This window comes from Sarcophilus harrisii, chromosome 1 (genome assembly GCF_902635505.1).
Source record: "Sarcophilus harrisii chromosome 1, mSarHar1.11, whole genome shotgun sequence".
NCBI lineage: Eukaryota > Metazoa > Chordata > Mammalia > Dasyuromorphia > Dasyuridae > Sarcophilus > Sarcophilus harrisii.
In genome coordinates this window covers 467575021-467592560 of record NC_045426.1, presented here as the reverse complement: position 1 = coordinate 467592560, position 17540 = coordinate 467575021, and the positions used below count along the sequence as shown (strand labels likewise).

General features: G+C 33.4%; 1 protein-coding gene across 1 annotated transcript in view; it reads left to right on the top strand.

Moving 5' to 3' along the window:
• Positions 1-17540, top strand: part of RP1 (RP1 axonemal microtubule associated) — a 582455-nt gene that overhangs the window by 333465 nt on the left and 231450 nt on the right. Inside the window, exon 31 of the mRNA XM_031946393.1 lies at positions 9131-9300. Coding sequence (XP_031802253.1) covers positions 9131-9300 — 170 coding nt within the window. The remainder of the gene's footprint in view (positions 1-9130; positions 9301-17540) is intronic.

Here is a 17540-nt window from a genome sequence, read left to right as displayed (position 1 = left end):
ATTATTACTTAATACAAATAATACAAAAAAGTATTATGTGAGAGCTGAGAGGGGCAGTTTTACTATTAATAAGGAAATAAAGAAGAAAATTTCCCAATCACCTTATAGAATAATAACAGTAATGGCAAACACTTAGAAACATTCCAGGGTTTACAGAATGCTTTATAATATATAATCTTCTTTGTTTCTCACAACAATCCTAAGAGGTAGGTACACAAATTCCATTTTACAGATGAGAAAACAGAAACTAAAAGAGCTCGATTTACTTGCTCAGGGTGTCCCAGCTTGTGTGTGTGTGTGTGTGTGTGTGTGTGTGTGTGTGTGTGTGTGTGTATGAGATGCAGGATTCAAGTCTTTCTGATTCCAAGTCTACCACTCTATCCAAGGCTGGCTACCAGTATGGGTTACAGTTGTCAGCCAATAACGAAGGGGAGCTATATCATAGTTATGGGGAACAGGTTGATGAGAAGCATAAAGGCAGAACTACCGGATCTTTTAGTTATTTTGCCAAAGGTAGGGTCCCAAGTGCCATAGAAATAGTCTGCCAGCATGATGAATTTAGACAATGTATGTAAATCTGATTAAAAAGAGAGAGTAACTGAATCTTTGAACCTGAAAAATAGAATTTACAAAAGCATATCTCTGCTTCTAGAAGGGTTTCTACTTTGGAAGATGTTTTCTTGCTTGTCAGCTAGTACCACAAACAATTTTGCTTAAGGGCAACATGAAAAACAAGTAAACAAATAGAAGGACAACCAAGAAAAAAAAAAAAAAACACTTACCACCCAAACAAAAACAAAAACAGCAAAACTTTGAATCTGGGTGTATTGAATGGTTTAGGTTATTCTTGAAATGAAGGAAGGAAAAAACAAACAGACTTGGAGTACGTGTCTCTCATGTGTCAGACACTTTACAAATATAAGTCACAACCATTCTGGGAGATAGGTGTCTGGGAAGTAGCTAAAATAGGTAGTTATTTTATAGCTGAGGGAATGGAGACAAATAGAAAACATGTTAAATGGCTTGTCCAGAGTCACACAGCTAGTAAGTGTTTAAGGTAGAATTTGAATGTGGTCTTCTTGACTCTAGTCTGACATTCTATTCCATTGCCCCAGATTGCTGAGGACAATTCATGTCCCAGAGAGACCATGCCATCCATTCCTTACTTGATTCTTCACACATAGTTTGATTTCTGCCCCGTAGATAAAGTCACCACTTCTGTGCTTGAAACCAGTGACCTAACCACTCCCTCTTCTGAATAAGATATCTTATACTTGTAGTACTTTTGATGAACAGTAGCTATAGCCTTGTATCTATGGTAACCCTGAACTCTGAATTTTTGGTTTCCAAGACTTACTTAAGCCTGTTCTTAACTGTATTTTTATTTCCATAAACTATTTCCTCGGTTCTTCTTAATTCCCATAGCCTTGCAGTGTCCTTTTTCCAGAAAGCATTTCTTATCTTCTCTGTCTCTTTTCTCAGAAGCCATTAGAGAATACTTACAAGAAATTACTCTAGAGAAAAATTCAGCAATCTTTGTCTTCAAGTTCCTGTGCAAGGAAAACTTCTTAAATTTTTTTCGGGATTTCCTTACTTAGCTCCATCTTTCCCTCTGATCATCCAGGTTCCACAAATACATTTAGTTAGCAATATGTTTTATTGCCTATTCTTATTTCATCACAACTAATGATATGTAAAATTGGGATCAGGTGTTCTATGTAGAGGATGTTAGTTTTGGGAGAATTGTGAATACTTGGGAGGGAAATGTCCTAGAGAGACTAGAGTATATATGAATTTATTCCAGATGGTTTTACATGGGCTGCCATATAGTTAAAAAGAGACTTTTCTTCACTGGTTGCATAGGACTATTAGGGTCTTCAAAAGGACCTGAGTTAGCTCTGCTGCTCTATTACATTCATGTCTGGCCATCTCTCTCAAAGTTGAGTGGGATACATCTCCCCTCAGGATTTCTGGGCAATCTAAAGGGCTTGAGGTGATATTTTTCTCCATTCATTAGCTCTAGGGTTTACACACAATGTTCTTTCCCTTTGTTAAAGGGTCAATGATAGCATTTGCATTTAACAACTTGACATTGATTGGATTTTAGAAAGGGATATTTATTTAAAGTTATAACCAGAACAAATAGAAGAATACTTTCTTAGGCATCTTGAGGAAGTAGTTCCCTTTACACCACCTTGGTTCCTGGGGGATACAGTTCACAATTTAGCAGCAATTTGACAAAGAATTAGACCCACCAAGTTCACATCCAAAGACAGATGGGATCCATAGCATGCTCTACAGCATTGATGCTGGGTTCATTTTAATTCTGCCAATGGTTTTTTGATGTCAGGCAACTCACTTTACCACTTTGGGCCTCATGTTTCTTACCCTTAAAACACAGGACTTAGACCAGATTGAAAATTCTAATTTGGGATTCTTGGACCAGGAGATCTCTGGATAGATTTCAGAAAATTCGTGAATTTGGATGAGGATATATATATATATATATATATATATATATATATATATATACACACATACATACACATACACATATATACATATATGTATATATGTATATACACACACATATATGTATATGTATATAGAAAGAGTATATGTAGAGAAAACTAAGGTATTATTGAGTCCAATTGTCTACTTGACATACAGTCTCTCTCTACAATAATCCCAAGTGGGATTTACCAATTGGTAAAGATATTACCAAGTGGTAATCTGGTTTTTTGCTTGACTATTTCCAGGAATGTGGAATTTAGTTCCTATTAAGGCAACCTCTTCCATTTTCTTAGAGTTTCTTTAAATTTTCTGAATTGGTTTTTAAAAATTTCTTGAATTGGTCTTTTTAATAAGCTTCTATCAAGTTTTACTGGAAAATTAATTTACTTCATAATCTTAATCATAACCATCTATTGATTTCTAGAGATTTCTAATAGATAACCAAGCAAGAGTTCCGACTTTAAGCGTCTGTTAGGTTCCGTGAAGGAAGTATATTTTTAGAGTATATGGTACATTTGTTAGGAATAAGGGGAAGTGAAAGAAAGCAGAATGATCCACTTAGAATAGGCCTTGACAACGGCTATGAAACTCTCCTTGTAATTTTATACTTGATGAAACCTTAGGATGAATTTTTTCCCTCCTTGAGACACATCCTAAATCAAAAAGACGTTATAAATTGGAGAGCACAGGAGGCATGTTTTCTAAAGGTATTATTATAATGACAAGCAAAGACCTTGTAGTATACTTTACTACAACCTTTTGAGAGAACAAAGTGATCTTAATGCTTTAAAAAGAACAGAATTCTATAAAATTTCCAAGAAATAATTTATTCATTTTCTGACATGTCCCCTATTTTATAGGGAAAAAATAACTCCCAAAGAAACTCATTTTTAGAAAAAAAAGAATCCTACATAAAAATAATAATTCCTGTTTATGTGATGCTTTCAAGTTTACAAAGAGCTGCCCTCATTATGAACCTCTGAGACAGACCATGAAAAATGATAATTGAAGAATAAGGAATTACTATTTGGAGCACTCATGATTTGTTATTTTGGTTTCAGCTAAATGCCTTTTATTTATATTTCAGTCAGTTATGCAGTGATACTTTCTCCTTGTTTACTACTGATTTAATGTATATCCCAGAGGATAATCAAAAGGGAAAAATGGCTTAATACTAAAATTACTTGTCATATAAAAAATCAGATTGTGAATTTTCTCTGTCCCTTCCTCTTCCCCTGCTGCCCTATGCCAATAACAAATTAACTACCATCAGCCTTCAAAGTAGCTAATTAATGTAATTCGATTTGGGGATTTGATGGGATGAGTAAACAAAGCAGACCACAGAAAGGAAAAACAACTACTTATAATATATTTCACATTCATGAAAAGACATCTAATTCTTTAACAAAAAGAAAATGAAAAGAAAAACATCATGTGTTTAGAATGTCAATCTCAGAATTTTTAGATCTTACAGACCATTTAAAATAGTTTTTCAGGAGAATTTAATTTTAAATATTCTAGAGAACAAAACAATTTACCTTGTGCAACATTATAAAATAGCTATCCTGAAATATCAAGATATATATCCTTGTCTAACAGCTTATATAAAATTATTTTATGTACTAGAAATGAAAATACATTTTAATATTTATTTGTCATTTTTATTTTTCAAAATACACACAAAGATAGTTTTCAACATTCACTTTTGTAAAACCATGTGTTCCAAATTTGTCTTCCTTTATCATTCCCTCCCCCTCATCTGGACAACAAATAATCTAATATAGGTTAAACATGTGCATTTCTTATAAATATATTTCCACATTTATAATGCTGCACAAGAAAAATCAAATCAAAAGGGGAAAAAAGGAGAAGAAAGCCCAAGCAAACTACAACCAAAAAGGTGAAAATACTCTGCTGTGATGTATATTCATTCTCCATAGATCTCTCTCTGGATATGGATGGCATTTCCCATCACAAGTCTATTGAAATTGCCTTGAATCACCTCATTGTTGAAAAGAGCCAAGTCCATCACAGTTGATCATAGAGATGAATATATTAAACAACTTGGGCTGAGGTTTCAGAGGCTTACCCCATTTATTGTCAGGTATTCTAGAAATGAAGATAGGTTTTGGATTATAGGAATTCAGCCAAGAAAAAGATCTCAGAGATCATGTGCTAAAATCTCTTCATACTGCAGCTGAGGAAATTGGGACTTTGGTAGGTGAGGTGACTAACCTGGGGCCCAAACTAAATCAAAGAGCTCTGGATTTGTAAAATCTTGTCATTCTTGCCTGTGAAGGAGGTAGAGCAAGCAAAAAGTGAATGAGGGTAATACTCTTTGTACTGTACTGTGTATGGTGTATAGTGTAACATTTACCAATTTAGATGATGAAAAAGAGCAGAATATATTAAGAGAATTGAGCTTGAAGTGGATATGACCTCAGAAGTTCTCTTGTCCAACATAGGAGCATCAAGCTAGTTCCAGAAAGTGCCACTTATTCCAACTTCTCATTTTGCACTGAAGTAAACTGAAACCCTTGGAAACTAACTAACTTACTCAAAGGGCATACAGGTCTTTGAAGTGTTGTCCAGAAGAAGTGAGATTAGATTTATTCTAGTTGTAAGGGAAAAATTAGGAACAATGAGGGGAGATAGTAAAGTAGATTAGGCTTGTTATAAAAACTGGCCTACTAAAAATTTAAAAATATTTTTAAAATTGAAAAAAATATTAACAGTTTTTATTTTATTTGAACTGAGAGACAGCATTTTAGAAAGAGTTGATCATAGCATGAAAACTGGATTCAAATCCCAGTATTTGACACACCTACAATGATAAAGTCACAAAATCAGTTAAAAACACAATAATTCCTTAATAATTTGAGTGTCTCAAAAGTGTACTGCATTTCTTTAGAAAAAGTAGATTCTGTGTCTTTAGATATCTTCTTGTTGATTGTTAGATTTTAACTAATTGACCACCAAGATCACTTTTAGATCTTAAATTCCTATATTTATATAACGCCTATCTATCTATCTATCTATCTATCTTTTTGAGAATGTAAATTTCTCTGATTTCTATGTCTGTGACTTAAAAGGGGAAGTTGAGACATCTTTTGTAATGTCAGTAGAGTAGGATTCAATCATATACAGATTTCTAGGATTTCATTCTAGAGAGATTTGGGGAAGAGTTTAGAAGTCCTGAATGAACTTCTAGAAACATTATATTTTTAAAAAGTAAGTCATTTAATCATGGCAAGACCAACCCTGAGAGAATCATGAAAATGTGAAAATTACAATAACTTTGAAAAAAGTTAATATTTAGATTTATTCTTATCATCGGGCACAGGGTTGAGACATGGAAGGAAGATGGGACCATATTACCTGAAAGCCAATCTATGAGACTTAGAGTGTTCATTTGATAAATATTGCATCTATTAACACTTAAATAATAAGAGAAAGGAATATGATTAATTAGCCTGGTAAGCTATCAGGGTAACTTACCTTTAATTTCATTAATTCAAAGGGATAAAGCTTTTATTTATTGATTTTTCATTTGGGAGAGATAGGGATGAACTTTTTGAGAGCAAAAAAAGGGAAAGTGGAGTAAAGAGTGTAACATTACATAGAACTAGAAAATCTCAAGGCAGCTAGGCGGTACAGTTGAGGGAGCATCAGCCCTGAAGTCAGGAGCAACCGAGTTCAAATCTGCTCTCAGACACTTAACACTTCCTAGCTTTGTGACCCTGGGCAAGTCACTTAACCCCAGTTGCCTCAGCAAAAAAAGAAAAAAAATCTTTTGAGAACAATAGTAACAAATACAGTGTAACTAAAGTATAACTGTCCTGTCAATAAGGTCTTAATCTATTTTGTGTGATAGGCTTTTTTGGCAATCCAGTGAAACCTAAGCTTCATAGAAGAGGGATTTTTGTGATTGTTTTTGATAGAAAAGCTAAATTTGAGTTAGAGGTCAATGATAATAAATATATTGTCATCATTGCTTGTTTTTTTCTCATCCAAGTTCAGTATTTCAGGAAACTTGTGAATTAGTTATTTGGGGACCTAGAGTAAGAATACTTTTTTCTTGTCCAGGTTCTTCATTTTGTAGATAAGGAACTCAAAGCCTAGAGAAGTCAAATGGTTTGACCAACATCACATAATCAGCCAATGGCCCAATAGAGATGATACTTCAGTTTCTTGACTGTGTATTTTCTACCATCACAGCCTTGGGATGGAAAGGGATAATGAATATGGGGGTTAGAATCAGTTCTTTTGGGTGATGACAAATATCTGATTGGCAGCATGCCCCTAAAAAAAATTACCAATCTTTGTTGTCCTGTACTGAACCTTTGCAACCTAATGATATCTGTCATTTCCTTGTTACCTGAAAACAGTTCTAGCTTTTACAGTCACCCCCAAATCTGACTGCATAATTACATAATTTTTCCCTTTTTTCCCCATGAAAACAAGCACATTAGTCTTAATACCTTCTTTCTTTCCTGGACTCCATCTGACCTGCTCTGCCTTAGGTTTCCTAAAAATACATCACCAAATTGCTTGGCACCATGCATGTGGAAATAATAATGAAGAAAATAATCCTTTAAAATGTTCATGTTGTTAGTCCATTTGTAAAAATGGCTCCCACAGATTTCTCAAAGGGAAAAGTGTTCTTGTATATATTTAATTTACTTTATGAACTGAACTTGATTTCTTAGTACAGCACATACTGAATGATTAGGCTGTGGAATTGTCTGTTCCCTCTCCTTTGCAGATAGATCCAAATCACATCCAGGTGCCAAGTACTTTTCTTTATTAAAAATAGTTTATTGAGAATGGGATATTTATGACCATGCAGTACCTTCAGTATTAAAAACATGAGGTAATGTCTTCTGGATTTACCTTTTTAACTTTGTTCCTTTTCATATCTTCTGATCTCCACACAAAGTTCCTCATTATGTATATTCTCAGAAAATGGAATCCAATGAAGGGACCTTCCAAAGTGTACATGGTTAGGACATATTCATCAAATCATGCAGATTAAGTAACACATTGCTCCATCCTATTGCATTTTTACCAAAGGGCCCCTAAGCACTAAGAAGAGAGAAAAATGAAAAAAAAAATTAAAAAGGAATAACTGAAATAAGACAAAAATAATTGAGGGTAAAATACCAAAATTGCCATCAAAGAGGTAAAGATAAATGATGATGGGAAAAAAGGAGTAAAGATATAGTTACTTAAATATCACTTCAAAAGTTTTCACTTTGTATACCATCAACTTAGTGTCTTGTGCATACTTATATTCTGAAATAGCTGAAATATGAATTATTCTTTCCCCTCAGGAAATCCTCCATGCTAAAATAAATGATCACTGACTTCTTATCATACCAATCATGATGCTTTTTCATTTGATTGCTGGAGTTAGTGTGGACTATATGTTGAGATTCCTGCATATCTTAATCAACATAAAATATTCTATATGTCCATTTAAAAACTTGCCCTTGCTTTTCCTTTTGTTTCAAAGATTCAGTGTTCTTTTTATTTTTTTGTCTACATTTTTGCTCATCTCTCCACTAGCTAGAGTTATTATTGGTCTGGGTGAGTTAAGTGTAGGATGTGGGGGGTAAAGAATCATATTTTCTGACCTTATTGTCAGTGAAAAGATCTTGTGAACTTTGGCTCCATAAGGATAGGAATTGGGACAAAAAGAGAGCTGGAAGGAAAACCTAAGTGATATTTTGTTGTCAACATACCTTTCTCTATTTGTGTTTCCCTTCTCTGAACTTTTTCTTTTCTGAACTTGCTTGACAAGCGCCTATAATGTCACTTTTTACTTAGCCTTGGGTATCGTTCATGGCCCTATCACATCCTTCCTTATACATTCTATGCAACAGCTAAAAATATTTAATATTGAAGATGATAGAGTGAACCATCTTTTTTTTTTTTTAACACATTCGACAAAGTAACCTATTAGCTACTGTATGATTAAAATATTTTTTTCACTAGCCAAAACTCCCCTGTATGTGTTGTCTCCTGTTACAGTGTACACTCTTACTCTCTTTACTTTTCTATTTTTATCTTCAATGTTTACCATGTACTTGGCACATAGGAAGTGCTTAATAATGTGATTTAATTAGATTGTAACATTTTATAGCCAATGTTCATCATTATTTAGTTTAACATGTTAAGCTTGCTATCAACAGACATTTTCTCTTTTCCTCCTCATCCTCCTGTACTTCTGTTATATTCCTACTCTTCTCCTTCATTTTATCTCTCCTTCCCTCCCCCTTGCTTTCCTCATCCCTGTCCTTTTATCCCCCCTTTTCCTCCTCTTTCTTTTCCTCCTTTATTTGGAACGAATTGCCTTGGTTGCTCAGTTTTTTAAAGATCATTGTATTTTCAATTCTTCAACATGAATCCTAAGAAAGTTTTCAGGGATAGCACATTTTCCTTTTCTATTTAGTAGTTTTAGATATCCATTTGAATGCTATATGTTGAAGAATTTAAAGGGCTATTGATTTATTCTCTCTCAAGTTAATGTTTGTTTTCAGTTTGAAAGTGTGGTGAATTGTGGGTAAAGTCCTAATTTTTATCCAGTATTCAATAACATTTTTTGCTCATTTAGGTGGGCAGTGGATCATACAAGTAAAAACAGCTGAAGATTCTCCAAAAGCTGGAGAATGTAAGAGGACTCTGGTGATATATGGTTCAAAGGGGAAAAGCAAGGACCTTATCCTTTCACCAAGAAATCCAGGACAAGTGTGTTTTCTTCCTGGAACTACAGATGAATTCCTTGTAAGTCACAAGAATATTATGTTTCCTTTATAGCCTAACAACCTAGCTCAAAGACATAATTTAGTTGAATTACCAAATTGTATATATTCCATAAAAAAGTTTATAATTCAAATTTCTATCATTCTAAATGTTACATTCTCTCTTTTGCTAATTTTTGTTTTATTCCTGTAACATTTATCCATTGAAGAGAATGGTGATATCTGATGTTCTCTCTCATCCAATTCCTATGGTTAAAAAAATGACATTTCTATAGATTTTTTGCAGTATGAAAATTGTTTGATTCATCATAAACCTGTGAGGGAGATAGTAGAAGGTAACCCCTATTTTACAGATGAAGAAAATGATATATTAAAAATATAAAGTGGTTGTTTTAAGCTTATAAGAGATGATAATGGCCAACTTCAGCCTTTTGACTTCCAATCTAATACTTTTTTCATTCATTCATTTAACATGTACTTAGGTCATTCTGAAACTGTGGGTCACAATTCCATATGGGGTTACCTAACTGAATGGGGGGGTCATAAAATTATGATTTATTATAAGTAAATGTTTGGTTTGTATATCTATTTTAAATACCTATATATCTGGAGTTATATAAAAATTTCTCTGATGAAAAAGGAGTCATGAGTAGTAAAAGTTTAAGAAGCCTTCTACTATATTATATTCTATCTTTAATGAATCTGATCATCATCCATAGCATTTATTTAGTTCCTCTTGTGTGTGTGTGTGTGTGTGTTTTCCTATGATAGCTGAGAAACTAATTAGACTTGGCCCTTGCTTGCATTTCACAAGTAGAATTTATATATTAAGCAAAGAACTGAAGAGTTTTTGATGATAAATATATATTTTTATCTGGTTTGAGATTTACAGATCACTTTCCTCATTACCATTCTGTTAGGTAGTGTAAAGAATTATTAGGTAGTGTAAGAATTATCTCCACCTTAAATGAGGGGACTGAAGATCAAGTAATTTAAGTGACTATTCAAGTCATACAATAAATTTCAGAACTGGGATCTAAACCCAGGTCCTCCTGAAGACAAGATCAGAATGTTTTCCTTATAGTCATCTGTTAACTTATCTGTTAAAGCATATGAAGCCTAATGCCTCTTGTAGAGACAAATGTAAGAAAATAGACTCCTTGTGATGCATATTGGGACATTTATCTTGTCATATTTGATAGCATATGCCTTTGTGCTATTGCTCTTATAATCCACCAAGTCATTCTCAGTAATAATGAAATTCAACAAAAGCAAAGTTATGTATGTGTATATTGACTTTTGCTACTTTCACAGCTTATGTCATTTTTGCATCTTTGGATGGACCTTTCCTTAGTATCAATGTATGTAACAGTGTAAGAGAAAGGGGTCTGGCTTCATGTGTGCTCAGAAAGGTTTAACTTTTACATATATATATATGTTTGTATGTGTATGTGTGTGTGTGTGTATTTATATATAATTACTAACTTTTAAATAGCTTTTGTCCAAATATGACCTTGGATCTTATCCACTGAGGTTACCCATAAGGTATTTTATAGTCTTTAAAATAGTCACTGGGAGTTTTCAGAGCATACCCTTAAGTAGAACACAAAGCCCTGTGAACCATTTACCAGAATATAATTTCATGTTTCGTCAGTCATATAAACTCATTAAGTTGCCCCGGAATGGTATGGAACCTGAAAGTGAAAGAAAAACATTACTGGATAAAGTCAGTCTAACATCATTAAATAAGAGATTCTGATTACAGTAACACTACTGAATCTTAGTTTGGGAGGTGACACTGCCCATATGTCTTACCTCTCATTATGCTATATCACATGTATGTTACATTTGAATGTAATGAGGCATCCCACTGGTTGCTTACTCAATGTCTCTACAGTTCTGATCTAGGAAGATGTAATACATTTTCCTCTTGGTGCTTCATGACCCTGACTCTGTTCTTGAAGCCAAAGTCCTAGAATTCCCCTTTTGTTTTCCTCTTTGAGGTTGTTCTTTCTTCCTGCACTATTCATGGTATTTTATGTTTTCTAGAGAAAGTAAATCAAAACAGCAGCATCTAACATGAAGGAGGCAGTAGTATTTTTAGAGCAAGCTTTGGAATACATTCCAGTTAGAAATAATCCAATTAGTATTTTGTATTTTCCTTCATCTTCCTCTCCTTCTTATTTGTCAATTAACATTTGATTGGACTTTGATTTTTTTAATCTAAAATTTAATTTAAAATTTAATCTGAAAAATACGGAGACACTTAGAATTTCACTTTTAAATTTGGGGGATGATGTCATTATGAACCAAAGATAATTGACTCAAATGAGAAGGAAGAAATTGGTACTAATATAATCTTAAAGGATTAATAATGTATTCTGTTAAAAAAATAACTTTAGTTATGCAAGAGAACTGGCTAGAAATTCTAGAAAACACATTCTAGCAAAGTTGAATTGTCTCTCAAAGCCTTGCTCTGGATGTATGAAACTTTTTTTAATGATAACTAATTGGAAAGTTTTGGATAACCTGAAAATTAAATAAAAAGATTTGTAACATGAAAGAGTATATTTGGTGAAACATTACCTCAAAATAAAAATCATGTTAATTAATCAATAATTAATTAGCTATCATTAATATCAGAATTTTATTTTTTAGATTATCAAATAACCTTTGACATTAATTCTATTTTATTCCTTGATATCTTTACTTTTGTTTTTCCTTAAAAAGAATAGAATCAAGGAATGGAGAGATACAAATCTTCCTTGCATATATTGCTCTGATATTAAAAATATGAACTAAGAGAAGAAGTAATGTGTGGGGACTACAACTTGATATGAGGGGCAAAAGAAATCCACAAGAGTGTATAGAATATTTTGATGGATTTACCATCTTCTGGGTATGAACATTCTCTCTAATGACACAGATTACAATCCAACCTGTGTGATTCTTGTTCTATTTCCTCCTGTAAATTCTCCTAGGGGACCCAACCAAAGATTTGAAAGCCTTCTCTTGGTATTACCTGGAAATCAGACATGAACTGTTTTATCAATTATTAAAAAAAATTAAGGCTATAGAGCAATAACTATAAAATTAAGATTACCATTTCCTGAGGCACCCAGGTGATACAACAATTTTAGCTTCATTTCCAACTCTCAGGACTTCTTCAACCTCTTGCAATCAGATGTCCTACCCATTAGAAGCCTACACCCTGAAATCCTGACTCTTGATTGGTTAAATACTAGTTCTACTTCTTATTCCTTGACTTCTGGCCAACAGCCTTACCCCTGTGTGAGGGACATTTCTTCTTTTGTTCTTGTGTTGTCTTTTCCTTACTTTTCTTATGTTGTTATTTAGCATAGCATCTGTCATATAGTAATCTTTAATAAATGTTCTGTTGATTGATCTACTTATCTATCTATCTGTATCACCTAAGATCAAATTGTCATTTATTAAATTTCCATTTTCTAGTGGGGGTGGACAAATATATCTTCCTTGGATCATTACTTTGCAGAGTTCCTTTTTATTTTATATAAATATATGTGTATAAATATTTTATTTTATATAAATATATGTGTATGTACATGTATTGTGTGTGCGTATATATATATATACATTTATCTGTATGTGTGTACACATACACAAACATACAGATACACAGATACACAGATGACACACACACACAGAGTCCCATCTTCTTTAACATGGGGCTGCTTAATTCCATAATGTTATGTTTTGCTGGACTTCCTTATGTTGTCACATGGCTCCTCTCCTTTATCAAGTTTTCTTCCCTCCCAACTTTTAAATGCAGACTACCCTCAAGGTTGATGAACTCTATAGGGACCAATAACTTGTGACTTTTTCATGTGTTCCAGTTTCATATTTAACAAAAATATCAATCTATATGTGATTTAGTTTCACCAGAAATATATCAAGTTGCTGGTCACTGAAACAAATAACTCACATGGAATACTAACAGTTAAATAAGTGTTTGTAGGTAGTCTAAAGAAACGTGTGATTTTTATCACAGTCTGTGTCCTTTTTTTTTTAACTACTCCATCACTATCACCATGGAAACAACAGGGGGCTCTGAGGAATTGAGGACCATTTATGAATTTCTGTCTGTTCTCTGAATTGCTGCAGCCTAAAAAAATAATCACCAACTAGAGACCATCCTCCTGGTGATGAACTTCTTTGAATTTAGCTATATTGGTTCTCAGGTAGCCCGAAATAGAATTCATTTCTGGACCCATAATTGAAGTCATTCCATCTTTGTGGAACCTGCCAGAGAGCCTGAACATCATGATGAGTCATTGGAGGAGGACTTATTGAAAGACTTCAGGAAAGAAGAGGACTAAAGAAACATTTGGTTCTTAAACATTTTTCAAAGACAAGTATAAAATGAAGAGTTATTGAAGGCATCATTAAAACTGAAGAGCCAGGGAAGGAGTCACAGGATGAATGATGGCATAGTGGATAGACCAATCCTTTGTAGTTTGATTTTAAAAAATTAGTTATCCATGTATATAATGTGTATATGTATATATAATATATTATAATATCATTAACATTTATCCATAATTTATGAAAAATAAGATATATGACATATATATATATACAAAAATATGCTCACATACATGCACATATTTGATTTATGCATATATATTTATTTTAAGTATTGTATACACATATGGTATGTTTTATTCATTGTTGTGTCCCGCTTTCTAGAACCCCCAAGTTGGGGTGACAAAATGTACCATGCTTTCTAGAGCCCCCACACTGGATTTATTAAATTATACCATCCTAGTGGAGAAGTGATGAGATGGGACTCCATTTTTCCACCATCCTCAGGAGTGTTATATGTTTATGGATGATAACTGATTTTTTTTTAAATTAAAAGGGTTGGTTGTTATCCTTCATTCTCAAAGAGGCCCAAAATGACATCATGAAATTGGAGTCAGGGACACTGTAAAATTTATGCAGCATCATTGGAAAATAGGAACTTAATAGTCATCTGAACTCAGGTAATTTTATTTTTCTGTATACATTACCCATATTATACACACATATACATGTATGTGTATATACATATGAGAATACACATATATATTATAGCTTGAAATAAAATCTTATATTTTTATGGCTATTTTTGGAAGATTAATTTTAATATGATGACCATAGCTCCCATTAGTCGAGGGCAGCAATTCTGTATCATTCAGCAGCCTTGAAGTTTCCAGATAGCAGATTCTACCATGAAATGCAGAAAAGCAGCCATCACTTCAAAGGAAAGTTTTAAAGGATCTGCACCCAGAATCAAAGCAACAACACTGCAGTTCTCTATTATTACTAGTATAAAAATTGACACTCAGCTGGGTGGCTGAGGGTCAGAGCCTTGGACACCAAATTGGATTACATCAAGACTTTATCGGAGTACGATGTCCGACACTAGAGCCATAGTTTGGTTCCATATGTAAGGAATCTTCCCAGTCCTGACGAATGGGGAAAAGACAAAGGTGATAAATGTAAATTTCATTCAGGCTTGAATGACTGGATGCATTTACATGGTGCAGAGGATGGAATGCGAGGCCTAGAATTAGGAAGACTTGAGTTTAAATCTAGTCTTGGCTATTTACTAACAGTATGACCCTGAGCAAGTCATTTGATCTCTATTTAAATCACTTTCCTCAACTGTGAAATGGAGATAATAATAGCACCTAGCTCATAGGATTGTTGTGAGGATCAAATGAGAGACCGTTTATAAAACACTTAGCATAGTATCTATTATTAGTAAATGCCATATAAATGCTTATTCTTTTTCCCTTCTCTGTGTATATCTACAATACAGTTATATATATATATTATATATATACACATATGGATTGATATTTATAGATTCATATATCTGGATCTAAATCCATATATTATCTATATATATCATACAGAAAACTTTAATAAATAACCACCCTATGAACCTTTAGTACTACTATCACTACTACTTTGTACTACTACTGCTAATACTATTACAAATACTACTACTGCCATTACCACTACTACTATTGCTGCTACTATTACTACTATCATTACTACTACTACTACTACTACTACTATTACTACTATTGCTGCTACTGCTACTACCATTACTGCTACTATTACTATTACTGCTACTACTAACTATTGCTGCTATTGCTGCTACTACTACTGCTGCTGCTATTGCTGCTGCTACTATTACTACTACTACTACTATTGCTACTACTACTACTATTTTACTACTATTACTGCTGCTGCTGCTACTATAATTACTATTGCTGCTATTGCTACTACTACTACTATTATTGCTACTTTTGCTGCTGCTATCATTACTACTACTACTTCTATTGCTTCTACTATGACTACTCTACTACTATTGCTGCTGCTGCTGCTACTATTATTACTATTGCTGCTGCTGCTCCTACTATTACTGTTATTTCTACTACTACTACTATCGCTGCTGTTACTACTACTACTACTACCACTACTACTACTACTATTTCTATTGCTACTACTATTACTATTACTATTGCTGCTGTTACTACTACTATTGCTTCTACTACTACTACTATCACTGCTGCTACTACTACTACTACTACCACCACTACTACTATTACTTCTACTGCTACTACTATTACTACTACTACCACCACCATTACCACTACTACTACTATTACTATTAACATTTTTATTCACTTATTCAGATATCTGAATAAATCATCTCTGGTTTTTGTTTTTTGTTTGTTTTGTTTTGTTTTGGATACTGTTAAGCTCCAGAAGTAAGTTTGGAGAGTGGGATTTGAAACAGCCAAAAGAAAAGCTTGCTAATTGAGAATCATTCTATACAGGTGAAGAAGTAAAGGTAGCCTCCTAGATACCATGAGATAATATAGTCCAATGTAAAGAATACTGGATTTCAGTCAGAGGACCTGGATTCAAATCTCAGCTCTGCCAGTTGTTTGAAGTGTGAAGTTGGGCAAGTCATTTCATCTTTGATTTAGTTTCCTTACCTATAGCATGATCAGATTGCACTAGATGTCCTCTCCTTTTTCCTTTTATAATCAGATTTACTAAGGGTTTGTCTATTTTGTTGGTTTTTTCATAGAACCAACTCTTAGTTTTATTAATTAATTCAATAGTTTTTTTACTTTCAATTTTAATGATCTCTCCTTTTATTTTTAGAATTTCATGTTTAGTGTTTGACTGGGGGTTTTTAATTTGTTCCTTTTCTAGCATTTTTAGTTGCAAGCCCAATTTGTTGACCTTCTCTTTCTCTATTTTATGCAAGTAGGCCTCTAGAGATATGAAATTTAACCTTATTGCCCCTTTGGCTGCAGATTTTGGTATGATGTCTCATTATTGTTGTTTTCTTGGGTGAAGTTATTAATTATGTCTATGATTTGCTGTTTCATTCAATCATTCTTTAGTATGAGATTATTTAGTTTCCAATTATTTTTTTGGTCTACTTTCCCCTGGCTTTTTGTTGAGTGTAATTTTTATTGCATTGTGGTCTGAAAAGAATGCATTTACTATTTCTGCCTTACTGCATTTGAGTTTGAGGTTTTTATGTCCTAATATATGGTTTATTTTTATATAGGTTCCATGAACTGCTGAAAAGAAAGTATACTCCTTTCTGTCTCCATTTCATTTTCTCCAGAGTTCTAGTATTCTATTTACCTCTTTGACTTCTTTCTTATTTATTTTGTGGTTTGATTTATCTAATTCTGAGAGTGCAAGGTTGAGATCTCCCCCTATTATAGTTTGCTATAGTCTTCTTGCAGCTCTCTTAATTTCTCTTTTAAGAATTTAGATGCTACAACACTTGGTGCATATATGTTTAATATTGATAATTGCTTCATTATCTATGCTACCCTTTAGCAAGATATAGTGCTCTTCCTTATCTCTTTTAATTAGATCAACTTTTGTTTTTGCTTGATCTGAGATCAGGATGGTTACCCCTGCTTTTTTGACTTCACCTGAAGCATAGTAGATTTTGCTCCAACCTTTTACCTTTACTCTGCATGTATCTCCCTGCTTCAGGTGTGTTTCCTGTAAACAACATATTGTAGGATTCTGGCTTTTAATCCATTCTGCTAACCGCTTCCTCTTTATGGGGGAGTTTACCCCATTCACATTTATGGTTAAAATTACCAATTCTGTATTACTTTCCATCTTGTTAACCTCTGTTTATGCTTTTCTCTCTTCTTTCCTCCTTACCCCCCTTCCCAGTATTAA